We start from the raw sequence: 18,570 nt of genomic DNA, 5'->3' as shown, positions 1-18,570 counted from the left end.
CTAAAGATTACATGGCACTCGATCAGCACCTTTAGAATGAGAACAGACAACCTCTGCATCAGCATCCACAAGGGGGAGCCACTAACTCAGACACTGCTTTCCCAGGTTTGTGTTGTCACTGAAATCTGACTTTTTTTTTCGGCTTAATTTACATTAACTGAAGAGTATGCATATGCTACTGAATACTTTAAATGACTCTTACTTTTGACTTATGACTCAACAAAAGTCATTTCTCTAGTTGTGCATGCTGCAGCTTGCTGCAAAAGACTCACGTCAAAGCCACTTGCTCAACTGCCAAAGAGAGCAGTTTGTTGTGCATTATCTAAATGAAGGTTAATTCTTTGTCGATGAACTTCGAAATGTTTAGAACTTCCCTTGATCGTTGTGAGAGTCTAGTTGCACCTTTGCTCTTTCGACACAAGGGGGCCTCATTTCATTGCTTTGAATCTATATGTTTACCTCATGATCTGTGTCACTGGTGACAACTCTACATTTATAATGCAGCATTGTCTCAGGATACCGAACCCCTAAGTTGTAAAGGATTATGGGAATTTTACTGTTTACATATGTGCATATGCTCTTAAAGATCATTGAACTTCAGTTTGTGGTCCATTCATAAGGCGCTGTCAAACATGTGTTCAGGTTGAGACTGGCTTTCACAAACATTGACACCCAAAGTCAGAGGAGACCATAATGGTTGAGTGCCTTGCCAGCTGCATGTTTGTGTAGTGTCAGGGTCTTTTAGGGACTTTAGACACCAAGCTTGACTTTCCGTTGCCAGCTCTACACTTCAGTGGAAAGAGGAAAGTCCCAAATTGACCCTGGTAACCATAGCCTGGGTGGAGTAGGATAAGATTAAAGACAAGGAGTTGAGGTGTGATTTGCGTGTGTTTGTGCATAATGCATGCCTGTGTATGCGCATTTGTGGTTTATATTTGCTGTCTGCGATCAGGTAACATAGCCACTGTCACAGCAGTGACATGTCATCAACTGATCACTGAGTCAGATTGTACAGGGCAACTTCTCTCTCAGTTCTTCCCTTATTCTCCTGATTCCTCTTTTATGGATTGCAAGTTCACCTCTGAGTCTCCAGCCTGGTGACACATGGAACGCCCTGGGTGAGGCGACAGGTGAACTAATACATCGATGACACTGACACTGTGCATCTGATGGGCTGCAACTTGCAAAATCTGGGCGTGAGCGCCAATCAATCAAGAATTAAGCATTAGGCTTACTTGAGCTTTGATATCTCGTTTATTTGCAGTGTTGTTCACAAACTTGCATTTGTGACTTTATGAGTCCAGCATACTAGTACCAGAAAGCTGTCACTTACAAATCGACTGTGATACATCATAACTGTGACAGTACTGTTTGTTCTCAACTGTAATGAGATCAGCAAAAGTGGGACATCGTGTAACATTTTCGGTGTGAAAATCAACATCGTGACTGCTGACCTGAGACACGGAAACATGTGATCAAAATAACAATAATTCAACGCAGCGTTGTCTCTGTCCTTCCCTCACTCAGTGTAATTTGCGCTGAAGTCAACCGCTTAGTTTCGGTTTAAATGGAAGGCAGCAAGTCATTAAAAGCAGATGAGGGCTGGCGTAGCTCCACTGTACCTGCAGTTGGTAGGTGCGCAAGGATACTCATCTCCACAAAAGTTCTACTGGCTCCTCTTCGAAAATTAATTTGCATTCCGAGCCCATGAATTAATCGCTTATCTAAAATACACCAGTGACACAAAAGGAAACAGAGTGATGATTTGATCGCTGCCCATTCGATTTCATGGGGTTGGGAATTGCGCACTATTGGTCACTTTGGTTGGACTGATTCCCACCAAGCTGTCACTGAGCGTCGAGACGTTGTCTTCACGCGCACACACCTGAAACTTCTTCAGATCCTGAGCGCCTCGCCCCCAGTTGATGCCGAGGATTATGACTATGAACGGTGACCACCAGTCGGTCGCAACGGCGCCGCTGGATCTACGCACCACTAACCGAGACCGTGGGAGCGCCGGGTCGAGGACTCCGGACTGCAAAGGTCGCACCAGGGACTCCCGGGTGACAGGCGGCTCACCTGCACACCCTGCGTGCACAGGAACGGGCAGTTTGGAAGTACGATGCCCCGCCGTCAGAGGCGCACCGGGCACAGAAACCGGCGCTGCTCGCAAACGGCCAGCGGACAAATCTTCCCTCAGGCTTCCTTTTAGAAAACGCCCGATTCATGTAGAGCCTGAGACGGAAAGGCAGTCACCGGCTCCAGAACCCGGTGCAGATCGATCCTCTCCTGCGGCAGACGCGGACTCCACATTTCGGGAAAGTTTTGCCGGTCGAGCCGCAGATGAAAGCAGGGTCGGCGCAGCACCAGTGACTCCCAGGCGGGATGAAGAGACAGGACAGAGTCCACACGGATACCCCATACGCTTTTTGCACCCGTTTGATTACGGTAAGCATTAATGGTTTCAGGTTGTTTTTAACCGCTGTTCACAATGTAACACGAATCAACATGACAGTACTTTCCTTACGCTTTATTTTGACTTTTGTGTGATTTCTAGAGAGTTCTCATTTGAAGAATTTCATTTGATCTTTATATGGAACTTTTGTATGGCCAATATAATCCGGCTGGGTGTGTGACATGCACTGTATGGTAAGACTAAGTTAGAGTCACAACTTAGGTTTCAACGACAAGCCAGCAGGGGCTCTCAAAATGATTTTTTGATATTACATGAACAATGCTAATGCTATTTTTAGTTCTACAACAGTAGCAGTATTGCACACCACCCCCCTTGTTCAGTATGGTCACTAGTGTGTCACAGGTGGAGGAAATGACAGTGGAGTCGCAGTTGATGCTGCAGCAACTGCTGAATCAATGAGAAATTGTCCACTCAGCAATTCTGCAGCCATTCGCCTTCAGTCAGTCTCCTGCCCTGAGAAAAGTAGCTCAGTCAACTCATAACTGAATATGACGCCTGTACACATACACAGTTGCACACTTCCTTATTATAAAAAGTGACTTGTTTGCCAGACCAGCCTTTTAATTTTTCATGTGTCTCCATCGTATTCTCTTTTTCCTCTCTGCCTTCGTCATTCTCACTCTTACTGTCTCTGCCTCTCTTTGCGTGTCATTTCCGCCCACTTCTAGGTCACTACCCAGTGTACTGTTTGCCCCCTGTCCCAGAGCCGACCCACCCTCTGGACCACGAAACCGAAAACCTGCTGACTGGTATCGCTCTGGCCACACGTCAAGATGAAGATGGGGACACGTATGTTGATGTTTTTAAAGTGGCTTAGGTCGGAAGTTTGGATGTCACTTTCTCAGTGTGTAATTTATTCATGCATACAGCACACCCATCCATCCATCACATATCCAAGCCACTGGCGCATACAGTAAACTTAAAAGATTACTATGATTCATCCACCTCATGCATTATCATAATAATCGCTTTTCAGTCTGCGTTGACAGTTGAAACTTTGCACAATTCACACATCAGAAATCTTACCACAGTCATAAATATTCATGAGACTTCCAGCAGATTGAAATCCTCATCATTTTCTTTAGACTGAACAGAGCCAGATCACGTCTTCGCCTGTAGAGGCCAAGTGTTTGAACTAATGATCCACTGCACATAATGAGCACTAGATTAGTCGTTTAGGTTTAATATGCGAAACATTCCTAACTTCATGCGAGTGGTGACTTGTCAGTTGCAAACTTGCTATGAACATTACACTCAGTTCAAAGTTAAATGCTTCACAGAAAAGACAATTTCAAGGTCTAAAATGGATTCACGTTGTGTACTTTCACTTGACATTGAAATACATAACTTTCTGTACTTTGATGCCTTCTGTGGTGACAAGAAGTAATTGATTAGATGTTTTAACTACCATAAAAATGGTGTGTGGGAGTGACTAGCAGGTCATATAGAGCGATTTCAAAAAATCGCTCTATAAAAGTGAAACTAAAGTGGTCACATAAAGGACAGTTGAATGCAAGTGAATCACTGTGCTGGACCCAAACAATACTAGTCTCACCAAGCGATGTGCTGACCTCATAAACAAAGCGTTTGGCTTTGCAAAACTTGGATGTGGTTTGTGAGCCAGTATCGTCTCAGTTTTTCTCTGTGACTCACCTGGGTCTGCATATTGAACAGGTACAGTCAGCGCCCCGCTCATATCCAACCAAATTCTTTACCATTGTTTCACTTCTTATAAGGGAAACTGGATTAGTGTGGCTCAGAAATGATTCACTAAGTTACAGTTGAGACTTTGATCTAACAAACTAACCTGGAAACTGTAGAACTGTAGTCTGAGCTGCTTGGTTAAATAGACAGAATTGCATGTGCAGGTATGTGTTAGTGTGTGTCAAACAAACAATAATTTCAAGTGGAATCGCCTCTCAAGGCGTGAGTTTTGGTGTGGTTGGGGGGGGGTGGGGGGGTGGGGTGGCACTGGAGGTGTTTTAAAGACATGAATGCAAATATTAAACTTTAACGCATGGTTACTTTGATGCCCACCTACGCACTAACTGAAATGTCAAAGTGATTCGAGAACACACGCAGTCATGTGACTGAAAATATGGCATGTCCAAGAATCGCATGGCACTTTGATGTTGTGGTTTCAAAAAGCATCACTATCATTTGCATGCACAAACTCGTGATGACCAACATTTAGCCGAGCCATAAGTCCCGTGACACAGCTGCTTATTGTCCCGTATCTGCTTAAGAAACTCATAATCGCCGTGACTGCTATTAACAGATACTGGTGAGGAAATAGGGAAGAAGATAAAGAAGATAGAAAATAAGAAGAATGCAGTATATGTTGGCTCTCAGAAATGTCTAGACTTGCAATGGTATAAGTCTGTCTATTTTTTGATAGTGTTGCTCCTTTAACACTCGTGCCCCATAGCCTGATTTTGTTTCTCCTCTGCATGTACTGTAGCATCATGACAAATTGCTTACACTTCTTACAAGTATGTTATTCAAATTTGCAGGGCAGACAAACCCAAATTGAAAAACTGATATGAACGTTATCCTTTAAGCTGTGACTTAATGCAACTAGTCTACAGTGCAGAGCCATTTCACAAAGTCTAGTCCCTCTGTAATGAGGCTGAGCCTCAGGCCGGCTGGTGCATACCTACTTGTTGCTTAGTGGTTGTTTGAAAGTGTGTGAATTCTGTAGAAAGAAACATTCTCAGCCCCCCTTTCTTTTTCACACAGTCTGCGCACATGAGTGTGTGTGTGTGTGTGCGTACATGCGTATATGCATAAAGTGATTGATGCCGAGCATGCGCCTGCTCTTACGTCAATGAGCCCCTTATTTTCGGGAAAACCAGTGAGTGCTCAGTTTTTAAACACGGTTGTGGTTTTTCTCAGGTGTCTCTGTCTCTCTCTTTTCTTCTCTGTGTTTTTAAATGAATGGGCTCAAAAAACCCAAACATCCGCTCCTCGCTTCCTCCTTCCTTTACGGCTTTCTTTCTATCATCTATCATCTCTCTCTCTCTCTCTCTCACCATTTCTGTGTTTTGTGTGACTTGTCATCCACGCTGACATTCATACGTGTAATGTGCCGATGTGCCATTTTTCTTAGCGCTCCAACAGTTCTGATATGCTTGGCAATACACACGCTTTACAGACATCTTTACTGACTCATTATCCTACTTCCTGACTTAGATCATTTCAAACTACTATCGCCCTATAGCCATCACTGCACATGCAGTGAACAGGATGCTAACATTCAGCTTTTTGTTTCTGAAAAGAAAAACAAACACAAAAACAAGACTATAGTCAACTCGTTACACTGTGACCAATTACCTTGGGGCAGAGATGTTTGGTTTCCCCTTGTCAGTCACTAGAGACCAACGCATCTGCTTGAATCTAACGTCGTTTTAAGTTGACACTGATGTGTAGCCATGCTAAAGTACAGGTTTGCCAGGGATTTAAGACTGAAGCAGAGCAAAGTAAAAATGATGTCGGAAATCCCGTCCCTGGCTTTGATTGGCCATCTCGCAGTCCTCCTTGGCGGATCCAAAGGTCTGGACCCAGGCAAGTTCTGTGATGCTATACACGGGCACTGTGGTGCTTTGAACTAAATGCTAACATTAGCATGGCACCATGCTCACAGCTACAGCGCTGATGCTTAGCAGGTAATGTTTACCATGTTCTTCTTTGTTTAGTGCGTCAGCATGCTAACATTTGCAAATGAATCAGCACTAAACATAAATTGGAGTTGAGGTCGATGGAAATGTTTTTGTATATGTGGTCATAAAACCAAGATATTTGACAACTGAAAATGTTTGGCGCGATGAAAAGTCAGGGCTGTGTATTCAAATTCAAGTTGAAATCCATTGGATTGTTGTGGAGATGTTTCACTCAAAACCACAAATGTTGGCCTCATGGTGGCGCTAGAGGGAAAGTCAGGTGATAACTAAAATCACTAGGTTTCATCCTCTAGGTGCCAAAATCAATGAAAATCCATCTATTTTTTGTGATATGACCTGTGTACTACCATCCAACACCACTTGACTGTCTAATGAGAGAGTGAACACGCGTCCGTGCTAACTATGAGATTGTGTGTGCTGCGTCTTCAAGTACATTTGCAAGCCCAAGTTTTTTGTGCACCGTGACGACCTGATATGTACATAGATTAAATATCCTGTATCATCCAAACACAGCTCACTCAATAACTGTCTAACTGAGTGCATTACTGCAAAACACACTGTGGCTTTTGGCAATTGTAGATGTTATCCTAATGATGAATGTAGAAATGCACTGGAAAAAGGACAGATCCCACAAAACTACAAACTGCTTGCTCATCCAGGTTTGCTCAGACACGTTTTCCCATGAATACCTTTATCCCGTCACCCTTCATGGTGAGCACAGCAGACATAACATGTGGTGCAGGCCGTCATTTCTTGTTAGCCGGACTATAGTGCATGTCTGTTTCTCTTTTGTTTACTATTCACACACTGACACATAACCTCATTGCACCTCAGCTGGTCCACAGACCACAGGATATGTTACGCTTCAGTCTGCGCCCTCACCTTTCATACCAAAAAGGATACCGCACGATGCTGCCTCTCTTCTTTGCTCTCTAAAACACTCTCATGCTTAAGCTGGGACTGTCTGTGTTAGTGCTGCAAGCTCGGGACTCCTGTCTGCGTCAGTGCTGCTGTGTTTGGGGTTAACTGGAGCTGTGGTCTGCCCACTTCCAGGAACTAGAAACAGTACAGTTTCATCTTAAGAGAAAAAGAGACAGATGGATGCAGAGACAAAAAAAGAACATAACAGAGTCATTTTATGCACGGTATATAAAGGCAGATAGTTAAGCTCCATGCATAAAGAGATGAGCTCTGTTCAGTAGTAACTGCAGTACAACGGGCCTTTGAATTCCTGTTTATCAGAGCATATTAGCATCAAACACTTTCCCCAGGGCTCACAATGACAAAATAGTTTACAAGTCATACCTGAACAGCTTGTAATCATATCTGATGCTGGATAATACACTGTAGCATGATTGGTCACTCCACTCACAGTAGGATTTATTGTTGAGACACGGCAGGGCTTTTTAAAGGCTGGCATTATGTACAGTAAATATGATAAATATATCTTTGTTGATACAGATTTGTTCACTGTGCTGAGCTCAGTTACAGGAACAGGGACCAGCTGAGGAAAGAACAACCACACTCACTCCTGTTCTAATATATAGTTCTGCTTTTTCTGCTGTTTGCTCTGGTGTCAGGAGCAAATCATATGATTGTTTATTGCAGTTGCAGTTCCAACCTGTGCTTGCACATCAATTTGTGTTTTTTAACTCGCACTGTGGAGTGGATGTCTATGCTTGCTCATGCATGTGCAAGAATAATGCATGCATATGATTTGCACTTCTTTTTTGGGGCACTTTTTTAATTATATACACAGACATAGTAGAGCATGTTTTTTTTTCCTCTAACCACCAAGTGAAGGTTGGCACATGCTTATCTTCCAGTTTAACAGACCACAGTTAATCTGTTCATACTTGCCTTCATGAAGTTGTCAAAGTATTTGAATGTTTCCACTGTGAATATAGAGACTATGTGAGCAGTTAGGTTTTTATGTTGGGAGAGATGAGTTAAATAATGTGGCACTGTGATAAGGTAGGTAGGTAGGTAGATAGATAGATAGATAGATAGATAGATAGATAGATAGATGCGTATAAATGCATGCATACATGAAGAGCCTGTCCTTGAACCACACACCAGTTTCAGATGTGCAGGGAAGTGTAGTTGGGGTCTTTAATCAATATTTTAGGGCAGAAAATTACTGGTATTAATGACACCATGCCAGTAGAACATGCCGTTGAGAGGAAGCGTTGCAAGTGCTTTTCTCATTGTAAGAACTTATTTTCTGACCTCAAATTCTGTGCAAGTGTACTTTTAAGTTCTCAAGAAGCGTCTCGTTTCCTGTTGCTTAATTGTACTGTATGTCTGTACATGACTTATCCATTGGATGAAGCTGATTGAGTGAACCTACAGAAAGCCCCTGTCAGAAACCATACAGTTTAATGGCTGGATTTTCACAGCTCACAGAGCGAGATAAAGAATGCTGCTATTGTCACTGATAACAGGAAGTGACATGAAACCAGTCTGGCTCTTACTGGAAGTTGCTTCTTCTGACAGAATGAAAAAGAAAAATGTGAAAACTGCTGTACAGTTTTCTGTAGCATGCCCCCCCCGCTAAATGTTCTGCCTTTCCCTGTCCTAAACTTTGGCCTGTGTTTGTTCTTTCGCTTCACGTAGAGACCGCAGATAGTGGTTTCCCCTTTACTCTTGATAAGGGTGCGATAAGGGGAGTGTGAGTCATGCCTGTACATCTGTGGAGCTCCTCAGTACAACTGTCAGTGGGATCATTTAGATCAAGTAGAATTTGCTGGTTTTGATCACAAAAAATTGAAGTCCTTCACAGGTTAAGTTTAAAGGTCATGAAGAAAATGTGTGATTTTTCCTCCCAAATCGATGATACAGACGATATTTATTTGCAGTAGCAGTAGTTTGACAGCTGCTTTGTATAGAATAGCCAGAAACAGGGGGCAAAGCTAGCCTGGCTCTCTGAAGGTAACAAAATCCTCCTACCAGCACATCAAAAACTCGTGAATGAACATGTTATATTTGATATATTTAATCTCAATGAAAACTGCGTTTTTGTAAAATCTAAAAAAAAAATTATGAGGTTGCCAGGCAACCAGCTAAGACTTCAGGAAGTCCCTGCTCCTGGCACAGAAATAGTCCAGGACATGACCCCTGTAAAGCCACTACCTGTCATTTTCACACTTTTTTTTTTCAGAGCAAATAAGCATTGACCTTTTGACTGACCTAATTGCTTCCGTGTGGGACAATGATCAGTAGTGCACTGGGTTTAACAGTTCACAGACGTACATTTAAAAAAAAAAAACTCCCAACTGTCATCCAGCACATCCTTGTAATCACATCAACACACGAAAAATGAAGTACCATGCCACTGTGGAGCTTAATGCACTTCAAAGAAATTTTACACATGTATATACAGAATAATATCTCTGTCAGTATCATGCACAAATTAAGTGTAAACTCTGATTAGTTATCAGATCAGTCATTTTCTATTCTTAAAGCCAAGAAGTTATTTCCAAGATGTGTGTCAGTGGGTCAATGTAAGGAAAACCTGTGACCCAGTTTAATAGCCTTTGAAATGGAGTTGCCTTCTGCAACATTTCTCTTTCAGCTCTTAGCGTGACATTGTTTTTTTTTTTTTATTACAGAGCTCTCCATATAGCTGTGGTGCAGGGGAAGTTGGCTGTAGTCTACAAACTGATCCAACTCTTGCTGTGGGCCCGCCGAAGCCTTGACATCTACAACAACCTCCGTCAGGTAAAACTTTAAATACACGCCTGTCATCTCCCTGTCCATTAAACTCACTAGTGCATGCACACACAGCTCCGATACAAATGCAGAATTCGAGGAAACAGTTTGAGGCAAAGATTTGTCTGCCTTTTTCAAATGTGGCACCCATCCAATCTACAGAAAGACTATTTTGATGTTTCAGTTCAGTTTCTAACACAAATGAAAGATGTCTCAGCATTAGTCAGTGTAACATGATGAAAGATAGACGTAGAATAGAAGTGCGATGGGGGACTTCTGCTCCGTCAACCGCAGCTGTAAAACACATTCCCCTGCCTCACCCTTCTGATAACAGTTACATGGAAAAGAATGAAAGAGGAAGTGCCTTGGTTTCCTCCTCGCCTTGCACTGTGTTATCACATAGTCTTACAGTCACAACGTCTGATGGTTATGCAGTGGAATTCACCCTTCCTGGTTTCTCCACCTGTACTTGCCACAAGCCAAAGCCATCCACATGCTGGAAGGGACTGTGTGTTTTCCAGCAATGTGTTTGTTATATGTTGTACATAGTTTACTGGTAGTAGGAGGGATTTTTCAGAGCTTGCATGCTGGATTTACCGTGTTGTGAAATTCAGAGGACAGAGCCAAGATGATTAAGCTGCGCAAAGTGTGACTCCCCACGAAGTCTCATGAACCCTGCAATCATGTCTCCGGTCTAAAATCACATGAACAAGTTGGAAGATCATATATGTCACTTTTAACTCATATTCCATCTTATCATTTGCTTTTTTCTAGCATATAAAGACTGACTGGAGCTCCTTGTCCAGGCCACCTTTTTACAATTATTTACAATATTATTGGTCAAATTGACCCAATGGATTTTCACTGAGGTGACTAGTCTTTCGTGTGAGAAAGTGACTGTGCCCTTTAGCTCCCAACATAGTAACCTCAAAGTAAGGCATGAACTGCGGTGGCACTTTACTGGAATGAGTACAAGGAATTGTCTTTGAGTGTTTCCCAATCCAGGGCTGTCCCAACCACTGGCCTAAATCAGCACTTCCACATTCTCTTTCCCTCTGTCGTCTCCACTGCCTGCTCTGCATTCTGCCAGCTTTCTCTCTTTCATCCTTCAACAGAGAAAGTACCTGAGCCGTGCACAGCTTTAGTTCTCAAGGCTGGGGTTTCAGACCACACAGGACACCACGGGCTTGCTTACCAGAAATAACGCTAGTGCTATCATCGGTTGTTGTCTTTCCTCATTGCTGAGGCCTGACAGCATAGGTTTTGTGATATCCTGTGTCTGAGAATGCATACACGCAACACACATACACAACCTCTCTTTTCACACACTCGCATGTATTATGCCATATGCAGTTATAACCGAAAAGGGAGATTTTCAGGCACAGGTCCCGTCACAGTCATTTGCCTACCAGATTGTGTGGTTTTAGCTGAATAATGGGCATGAAGAAGATTTATCAGAATACTTAGCAAAATGAGGCCAGGGAACTTTTCATTTTTCGAAACATAAAGTCTACCAGACAGACCTGAACACATTTTCTGGCACTGGCTAACTTCCCAGAGACCAAGAAAAATAAAATACAGCTTTTCCAATATTGATGACAAGTCCTGAGATTGTGTGGTTTTACATATGGAACTTTTTGACAGAGTGTTACTATCAGTACCGTAGCTGAACAATAGTGCAAGTGTCACTGCTTCATTTGTCTTCCACTGCCTGAACTACTATGATGGCAGAGACAGCTGTTTGATACTCCCACACTGGCCATGCTACCAGTGCGGCTGCACAAACACACACTATAGTAGTCTACTTTTTGCTCTTGCTGCAGTTTATGGTGTAGTACGTGGCACTGACACTCGCAGTGTTTGGGGACTCAATCCCTGGGGGCCACCCACACTAAAATATGCACTAATGGTCATGTGCTTTAGATTAAAAACATCCACCAAAGTGCATGTGTTACTGTTGCAACACGGTGTGCAGAGGGTGTGTAGCAGTTCAATAGCGGCTTCTTTAAAGACATATAAATGGTCATGCTCACTGTACTGTTGAAATGTTTTCAGATTCAGGTCAATTCATATGAACCTTTTTCAGTTTGTTTATGTGCATGCTGGTGGCATGACATTTTATTTTTTGTGTGTGTATGTGTATGTGTATGTGTATGTGTATGTGTGTGTGTGTGTGTGTGTGTGTGTGTGTGCAGGTGAGAGCGAGACATCTGAGTGTGTTTGTGTGTGCTTTAGTATCCTCGTTCCGAGAAGTCACATGACCCCCCCCTCCCCGCTTTGGGCTGTTTCTCAACATACCTTGCACTGAGGGTAGTTTACAGGGACTTTCCCTTCCTGCGCGTGTCTCTCTCTCTCTCTCTCTCTCACACACACACACACACACACACGCTCTCTCTCTCTCTCATGCGCAGTCTCTCTATCTGTCTCTTTTTCATATCTCTTGCTGCATACATCTTAAGAAAATTTAGGGTTCCTTCCTAACCAACTGACGAAGTGACTGATGCTATCTGTTAAACTGTCAACAACACTGACGTAAGACTGTGTGATGTTTATTTGTGCAGCAGGACAGGCTTTATCTTCTAGTGTTCACAGCAGAAGAACAACCCTTGTCTCTTAGTGTTGCCTTCCACCTTTCTTTGTGCCTGGCACTGCCTACAGCCCGGGGCAGTTCTTCCTGCAGTGCAAACCTCCTCTCTACTCCTCTCATCTTTTCACCTCCTTCATGTTGATCCACTCATTTTGCAGGAATGCAAGTGTGCAAGGACAGACCCAGGGGAAAGAGCAGGGATTTTCCCTTGTTATCCTGTCTTTCCCCTGGACTCCCCTCTGTCGCTTCCGTTTCTTCCTCATTCCTCCGTCTCTCCACCCTGCCCCCCCCCCACTCCCTTCCCACCCTTCCTCTTATCTTTGCTGGATTTTTCTTTTAGTCACTCTGAAATCCTTTACAGGAAGCAACAGCTAGACACTGCCAGCTCTGAGAGGTCTATTTCGAAGGCCTTAAAAGGCTTTGTGTTGAAGTGTGGAAGGTCATTACTTAACTTCTGGAAATAAGTGACGAGAATACAACCATAAGAGGTTCATTAAAGTTATATGGGGTCAAAACAGTGGCATGGCTGTCTTTCACAATGTTTGTTCAACAGTGCACGCTGATCATAGGAAGTTCAAAGAACATAAATTTTACAGGAGACTATGATGTGTGTGTGTGTGTGTGTGTGTGTGTGTGTGTGTTTGTGTTTTATGTGCGCAAGTGTGTGTGTGAGTCACAGGATTCAGGGAAATGGGAGCTGAATGGAGGAATACTGGCATTGACAAACTGGAGGAATTCCACAAAGACGCTCTCCCACTGCTACACTGCTTTTCTCTAGTCTTTACTGGAACCCCCAGTGCGTGTACACACGCACAAGTACTGTAGTAATACAGCAAAAGTGAAACTTGGAGTAACTATCTGTTCCCGATTGCTCTGTTTCTTGTGCAACTTGAATACAAGCTAAAAAGTCCAGGTTAAAATACTTCCTTTTATGACTGAAATATTAAAATGGTAGTTTGTCAGTGCCTTCGTGGCCTTCAACAGGATGATACATGCTGACCTCACCCAAAGGAGCATCCTAGATTGCTCAAGTGATTTCATTCAACACTTGCAAAGCAGGCACCTGGTGAACTGTGTGTGATTTTTGTTTTTGCTTTCCTTACAGACTGTCTCTCAGAACAGGTTCCTCCTCATTTTGAATTAATCACGTGTGTGTCGTGCGAGGGTTGTAGCTGTTGGTGGTGTTTTCTCTGTGACTTATGGTGCAAAGGTCTCATCTTTGACAGCCGGCCACTTTGATGTGATTACTGATGACTGTGAATTTTGGCATTGTGTGTGTGTGCATGTGATTGTGTACGTGTGGGGATAGGCACGTAATACCTATTTCTACATCTCATGATCTGATGTGTAATAATGATAATCTTACAAGACAAAGTTCCCTGTTTATTTATTTTAGGCGTAGGCCAGTCCCTACTGCCACAGTCATATTGTGTCTCTGACCTTTAACCTTGGAGACGAAAGGAAGCGTTTGCTGGAAATAATAATATTCTCCTTCCAACCTCCAATGTGGTGATTATATATATCTCAGAAACTTAAGTGATTCAACATTTTGGGAAAAATGCTTTTTCACTTTCTTGCAGAGAGTTAAAGGTATAAAATAAATATCCAGCTACAGCCAATACCTGGTTTGCTTATCTTAGCATCAGTATTGGAACAGCTAACATGGCTCTGTCCAGAGGTAACAAAATCCATGCACCAGCACAGAGCCCAGATATGCTCCAACATACGACCCACGTAAATAAATGATTGATATGATGATAATGAGTGATAATTAGCGAGGGTGCTGGTACATGGATTTTGTTATCTTCAGAAAGAGCTAGACTTGCTGTTTCCCCTGTTTTCAGTCTTTGTGCCAAGCTAAACTAACTGTCTCTTGCCTCTTTCTGCATATTCACCAAACAGACATTAGTGGTATCAGTCCACTCATTTAGCTCTCCAGCAGAAAGCAATTAAGTGTATTTCCTAAAATGCTAAACTATTCCTTTGGTTTATTTGCAGTTTGGAGATAGTCAAAGGCAACAAGCCTTGGGGTAGTGACCAAATTATTAGATTTAGTGGAAATCAGGATATGGGATTTCCACTATTAGATGAGCATTTTTAGTCATAACAATTACACTAAGATAGATACTTCTTTCAAAATAATGGGATCTATACAGGGTAAGAAATCTAGTTTTTTTGAGGATTGAGTATAGCAGAGAGTGCAAGCATTGTTCAGCATTCACAGGGGGCTCAAGCTCTGTGAATGCTGTCTAGTGTGTGCTGCAGTGTGAAAAAAGAAGACTATTTTGAGAGACAGTGTGTTGCCATATGTGGTTGTGGACCTGAATACACTGGTTTGTCTAAACTGTAGTTTTTGCTCTCATCCTCCTCCTCAGACCCCCCTTCATCTGGCAGTGATAACCCAGCAGGCAACCATGGTGGAAGCTTTGTTGAGAGAGGGGGCCGACCCTGCTGCCTTGGACCGTAATGGCCAAACGGCGATTCACCTCTGCTGCGAATACGACCAGCGTGACTGTCTGTCTGTTGTGCTGTCTCACTCCTCATCCCCCAAATGTCTGGAGATCAGAAACTATGAGGGTGAGTTGTGGTCTACTGATGTTCTCAGCAGAGAAAGATCTTGGATGACTCATTAGCTCTTTGTTTAATATGACAAAGCCTTGTGATTGTTTGGAATCATTTCCTCTTCAGTGATTTCCCTGTGATTAATTTAATTAATACATGTAAAGTCCTTATCAAATTAAGAGTGTTTGATACATTTGGACATAATAAATAGACAATGTCTCAGCATTGCTGAGTTATGTAAAATAAAAAAGGTTTTGGAGACCATTTTCAGTTGCTTTTTTCTCCTAGACCCCCAGTGACCCAGTTTACATTTCCATCTATTGCAGACACTTTCATAAGACTACTTTACAATATGTATACAAACAATAAAAATGTAAAATAAATATGCTGTGATCATCCCTCCTATATGGTAACATAATAACAACCACATAGACTACCTTGCTAGAGTGTGCATAATAGTGTGATGGGATATATAACAAATATGAACCCTTGTTTAGGTAGGCAGGTTTTCTTGTGCGTGTAGGCGGGCAGAGAAGAGGACATATCCTTCCTCTGTGGTCTGGTATAGTGTCACATATTAAATCTCCAAGTATGCCTGTCACGTCACAGCACAGGAGGCCTTTTTTACTGTTAAAGTAACAAGTGTGGGTGCAGGAGAAAGCCCCCAAAATACACACAGGCTCCTCTGTCTACAATGAGCATGATCGTAGTGGAGTAGTGGAGTTTGTATATAGGTGTCAGATCTAATAAAGAGACAAAAATGTCATATGCTGTACTTCCAATGTAACTTTAATGCTTATAGAAAACCGCTCATTTGCCTTTGTGTGGAAAATGTGCCATATACTGTGTTGCCTATGTCGCTGAGGTGCATACGGTGTGTACTGTACATCAAACAGGTTCCTACAGGTCTCTGTGTGTGCATAATGTATGTGTTTATGTGTATGTCAGCATTTTCCCACTGTAAAATTGCTTCGTTCTCTTTGTTCTCAGGTTTGAGCCCTCTCCACCTGGCTGTGCTCCGTGGTCACAGACATTTGGCCAGAATGCTGCTGGATGCAGGAGCTGACATCAATGCTATGGTCAGTCCCTGTGCTGCACTGACTCAGCGCTGACTAAGTTTCACAACATAATTTTACATTTACCGTCTCGGCATCCTCTGACTTTTCCCATGGTGCTTTTTTTTTGTCTAACCAGGACATCAAGAGCGGCCAGAGTCCTCTCATGCACGCAGTGGAGAGCAATAATGCAGACATGGTCCACTTCCTCATTGAGGTAATGAGAGTGTGTAGACAGGGAGGAAGGAGGGGAGGGAAGGCTTGTGACTCAGCTCTATTTGATAAGTTTGGTTTTCTCTTCCTGTGCTTATAAGCTGCATATTGAGTTTGCTGTTCTTTTCTAGCTCATAGATAAGACCTTCAAAGAACTGGAGCAAAATATTCAGAGTTTAGCTTTATTATCAGAGCTTAGCAGATGTGTTGTTCACGGGCAGAATTATCTTCTCCTTCTTCTTCTCCTTTTCCTTCCTTCGTCTCTTCTTTTAAAGCCCTCTCCATCTCTCCTATCTGATGTAACTCACCCTCGGATGGATGGATCTGTCTTTTGTTTCACTTTCCACGCTGAACTGCCTCTACTCTGGCTTTCTTTATGAATCACATCTGTGTCAGCTTCTTCTGTTTTTTCTGTTGCAGAGTGGTTGTGATGTCAACATCCAGTCATACAGTGGGAACACAGCCCTGCACGGCGCCTGTGGCCGAGGTCAGGTGGACACGGTTCGGCTGCTGCTGAAGAGCGGAGCTGACAGCAGCCTCAAGAACTACCATAACGACACCCCTGTGATGGTGGCCAAGAACAAGAAAGTGAGCGAGGGGATGACAGAGAAAGAAAGCATGCATAATACAACAGACCTTGCTGAAATTCCACAATTTCAAAAAAAAACTACTGTATTGTTTGTTTCAGCCATTTTTATGGTGGCAAGTTGCTGCCTCAAAACAAATCAGATGGTGTCAAGAAAACAAAAAAGGTTACCAGACTGACTGTGACTGACTTCCTTGTGATTGTCTAAATAAATATATCTCTCTCAATAATTTTATAATGGAAAATCCCATTCATTTTCTACTTCAGTTACGTCAGAACAAATGCAAACAGTTGCAAAATCTGAGATAGTAGGAAGAAACAATTGGAGCCATGAATCCAAAGTAAATGTCTGTATGACCTCTAGAGGTCAGACCTGAATGGTGCAGTGTTTTCTCCACCAGTATTATACTTGTGTATGACTCAAGAGTTGTTTTTTTGTAGATCACTGTGACACTGACTTTAGGTCATGCAGACAAGGTTGTAACAGACTGTAAATATTTTGCAGATTGCAGATGTGTTACGAGGGAGAGGCTCCAACCAGATAAGAGTTCAAGACCAACACTGTGTGTCTGTCTCGTCACATGGGAGCAACTTAACGGAAAATGGTAAAAACATGCACACAAGTTCACACACAAGTACCCACAGTCACTACAGTCACGGTGTTTGACAGTATTTATCTGTACTCTCTACCTCGCCTCTAGGGTCCCATTCTCCCAACCAAAGTCGTGGATGTTCGCCTTCGACTACACCACACAACCTTCATTGTGGCACCTCCCACTCCCCAAAGACTCCATCTGCGCTTGCATTTCCATTTTACTAGCTCAAAGTCATTATCCAGTGCAACTTGCAACTACCTCCACACAGCCAACCACAAGAGACTTAGGTTCCCGAGAGGACATCCAGGGGACGGTTCAGCCAGTGGGATGATAGACCAGTAAGAGACTGCATGTGAAATCAGACTTCCCTTCAAGCTGACCTTCTTTTTCTGGACTCCATGACAAAATATGTCATAGTTGGTGTTCCTCCTTGGGTTTTGATGGCCAGACAGAGCGCCTGCAACCTCTCTGCTCATCCAGCTGCTGCACCGGCTGGACACTCCTCTAATGACTGGGAGAAAACTGGTGACCTACAAGGTGTTGTGTCCAGCTGGATTTCTCCACATGGACCACTGCATGCAATCAAGGCTGATCATAAAGAACTGTTGAAACTGCCCGGAGGTGTCAGTAAATGATGGACTTGGACCTAAACTCATTGAACTCTGAGTGTTTAAGTATTTTGGCGTCTACTTTTTGATAGATGGCATGATAAAGACAGGAAATGAAGGGAGAGAGAGAGAGAGAGAGGTGGGGGTTATTACATGAAACAAATGTCCCCACCCAGACTTGAACCTGGAACTTTTTGACACCCTATGTCTTTTAAAAATTGTATGCAGTCTCCTTATTGTAAGGCTTGACAATTTAACTTGACCTGCTTAATATTGCACAGCCAAATGCCTTCCCTATGCCTTTTTTTAATAATCTACGTCATCCACAGTGCTTTTCTGGTCTGTTTGTGTGCATGTGTATGTGTTGTTTTATCATTTTCAAAAGTTGTAGATATTTTTTATATAAAATTTGTCCAATGGATTCAAGTTTGTGTTCATTTTGTCAGCTCATCCTGCAGCAGTGTTTGCGTGTTTGAAAGCAGTGTTGTGATTGGCC

The 18,570-nt window shown here is 42.8% G+C and overlaps 1 protein-coding gene across 1 annotated transcript; it reads left to right on the top strand.

Annotated features, from left to right (window-relative positions):
* Positions 1–1,564: 1,564 nt before the first annotated feature.
* Positions 1,565–18,495, top strand: bcl3 (BCL3 transcription coactivator). The gene is made up of 9 exons (XM_041942392.1): positions 1,565–2,448; positions 3,145–3,265; positions 9,768–9,876; positions 14,830–15,031; positions 16,007–16,095; positions 16,211–16,288; positions 16,705–16,872; positions 17,376–17,475; positions 17,572–18,495. The coding sequence occupies exons 1-9, from the start codon at positions 1,926–1,928 to the stop codon at positions 17,688–17,690; spliced, it is 1,509 nt and encodes a 502-aa protein (XP_041798326.1). The 5' UTR covers positions 1,565–1,925; the 3' UTR covers positions 17,691–18,495.
* The last annotated feature ends 75 nt before the right edge of the window (positions 18,496–18,570 follow it).

This window comes from Chelmon rostratus, chromosome 8 (assembly GCF_017976325.1).
Source record: "Chelmon rostratus isolate fCheRos1 chromosome 8, fCheRos1.pri, whole genome shotgun sequence".
Classification (NCBI taxonomy): domain Eukaryota; kingdom Metazoa; phylum Chordata; class Actinopteri; order Chaetodontiformes; family Chaetodontidae; genus Chelmon; species Chelmon rostratus.
The sequence above is the reverse complement of the archived record's forward strand: the minus strand, read 5'-3'. Positions and strand labels throughout refer to the sequence as shown.

Coding starts and splice junctions, on each gene's coding strand:
- bcl3 (XM_041942392.1), top strand. CDS start 1,926: ATGCCGAGGATTATGACTATGAACGGTGACCACCAGTCGGTCGCAACG. Junction 3,266..9,767: donor CAAGATGAAGATGGGGACAC/GTATGTTGATGT, acceptor TTTTTATTACAG/AGCTCTCCATATAGCTGTGG. Junction 16,096..16,210: donor GAGCTGACATCAATGCTATG/GTCAGTCCCTGT, acceptor TTGTCTAACCAG/GACATCAAGAGCGGCCAGAG.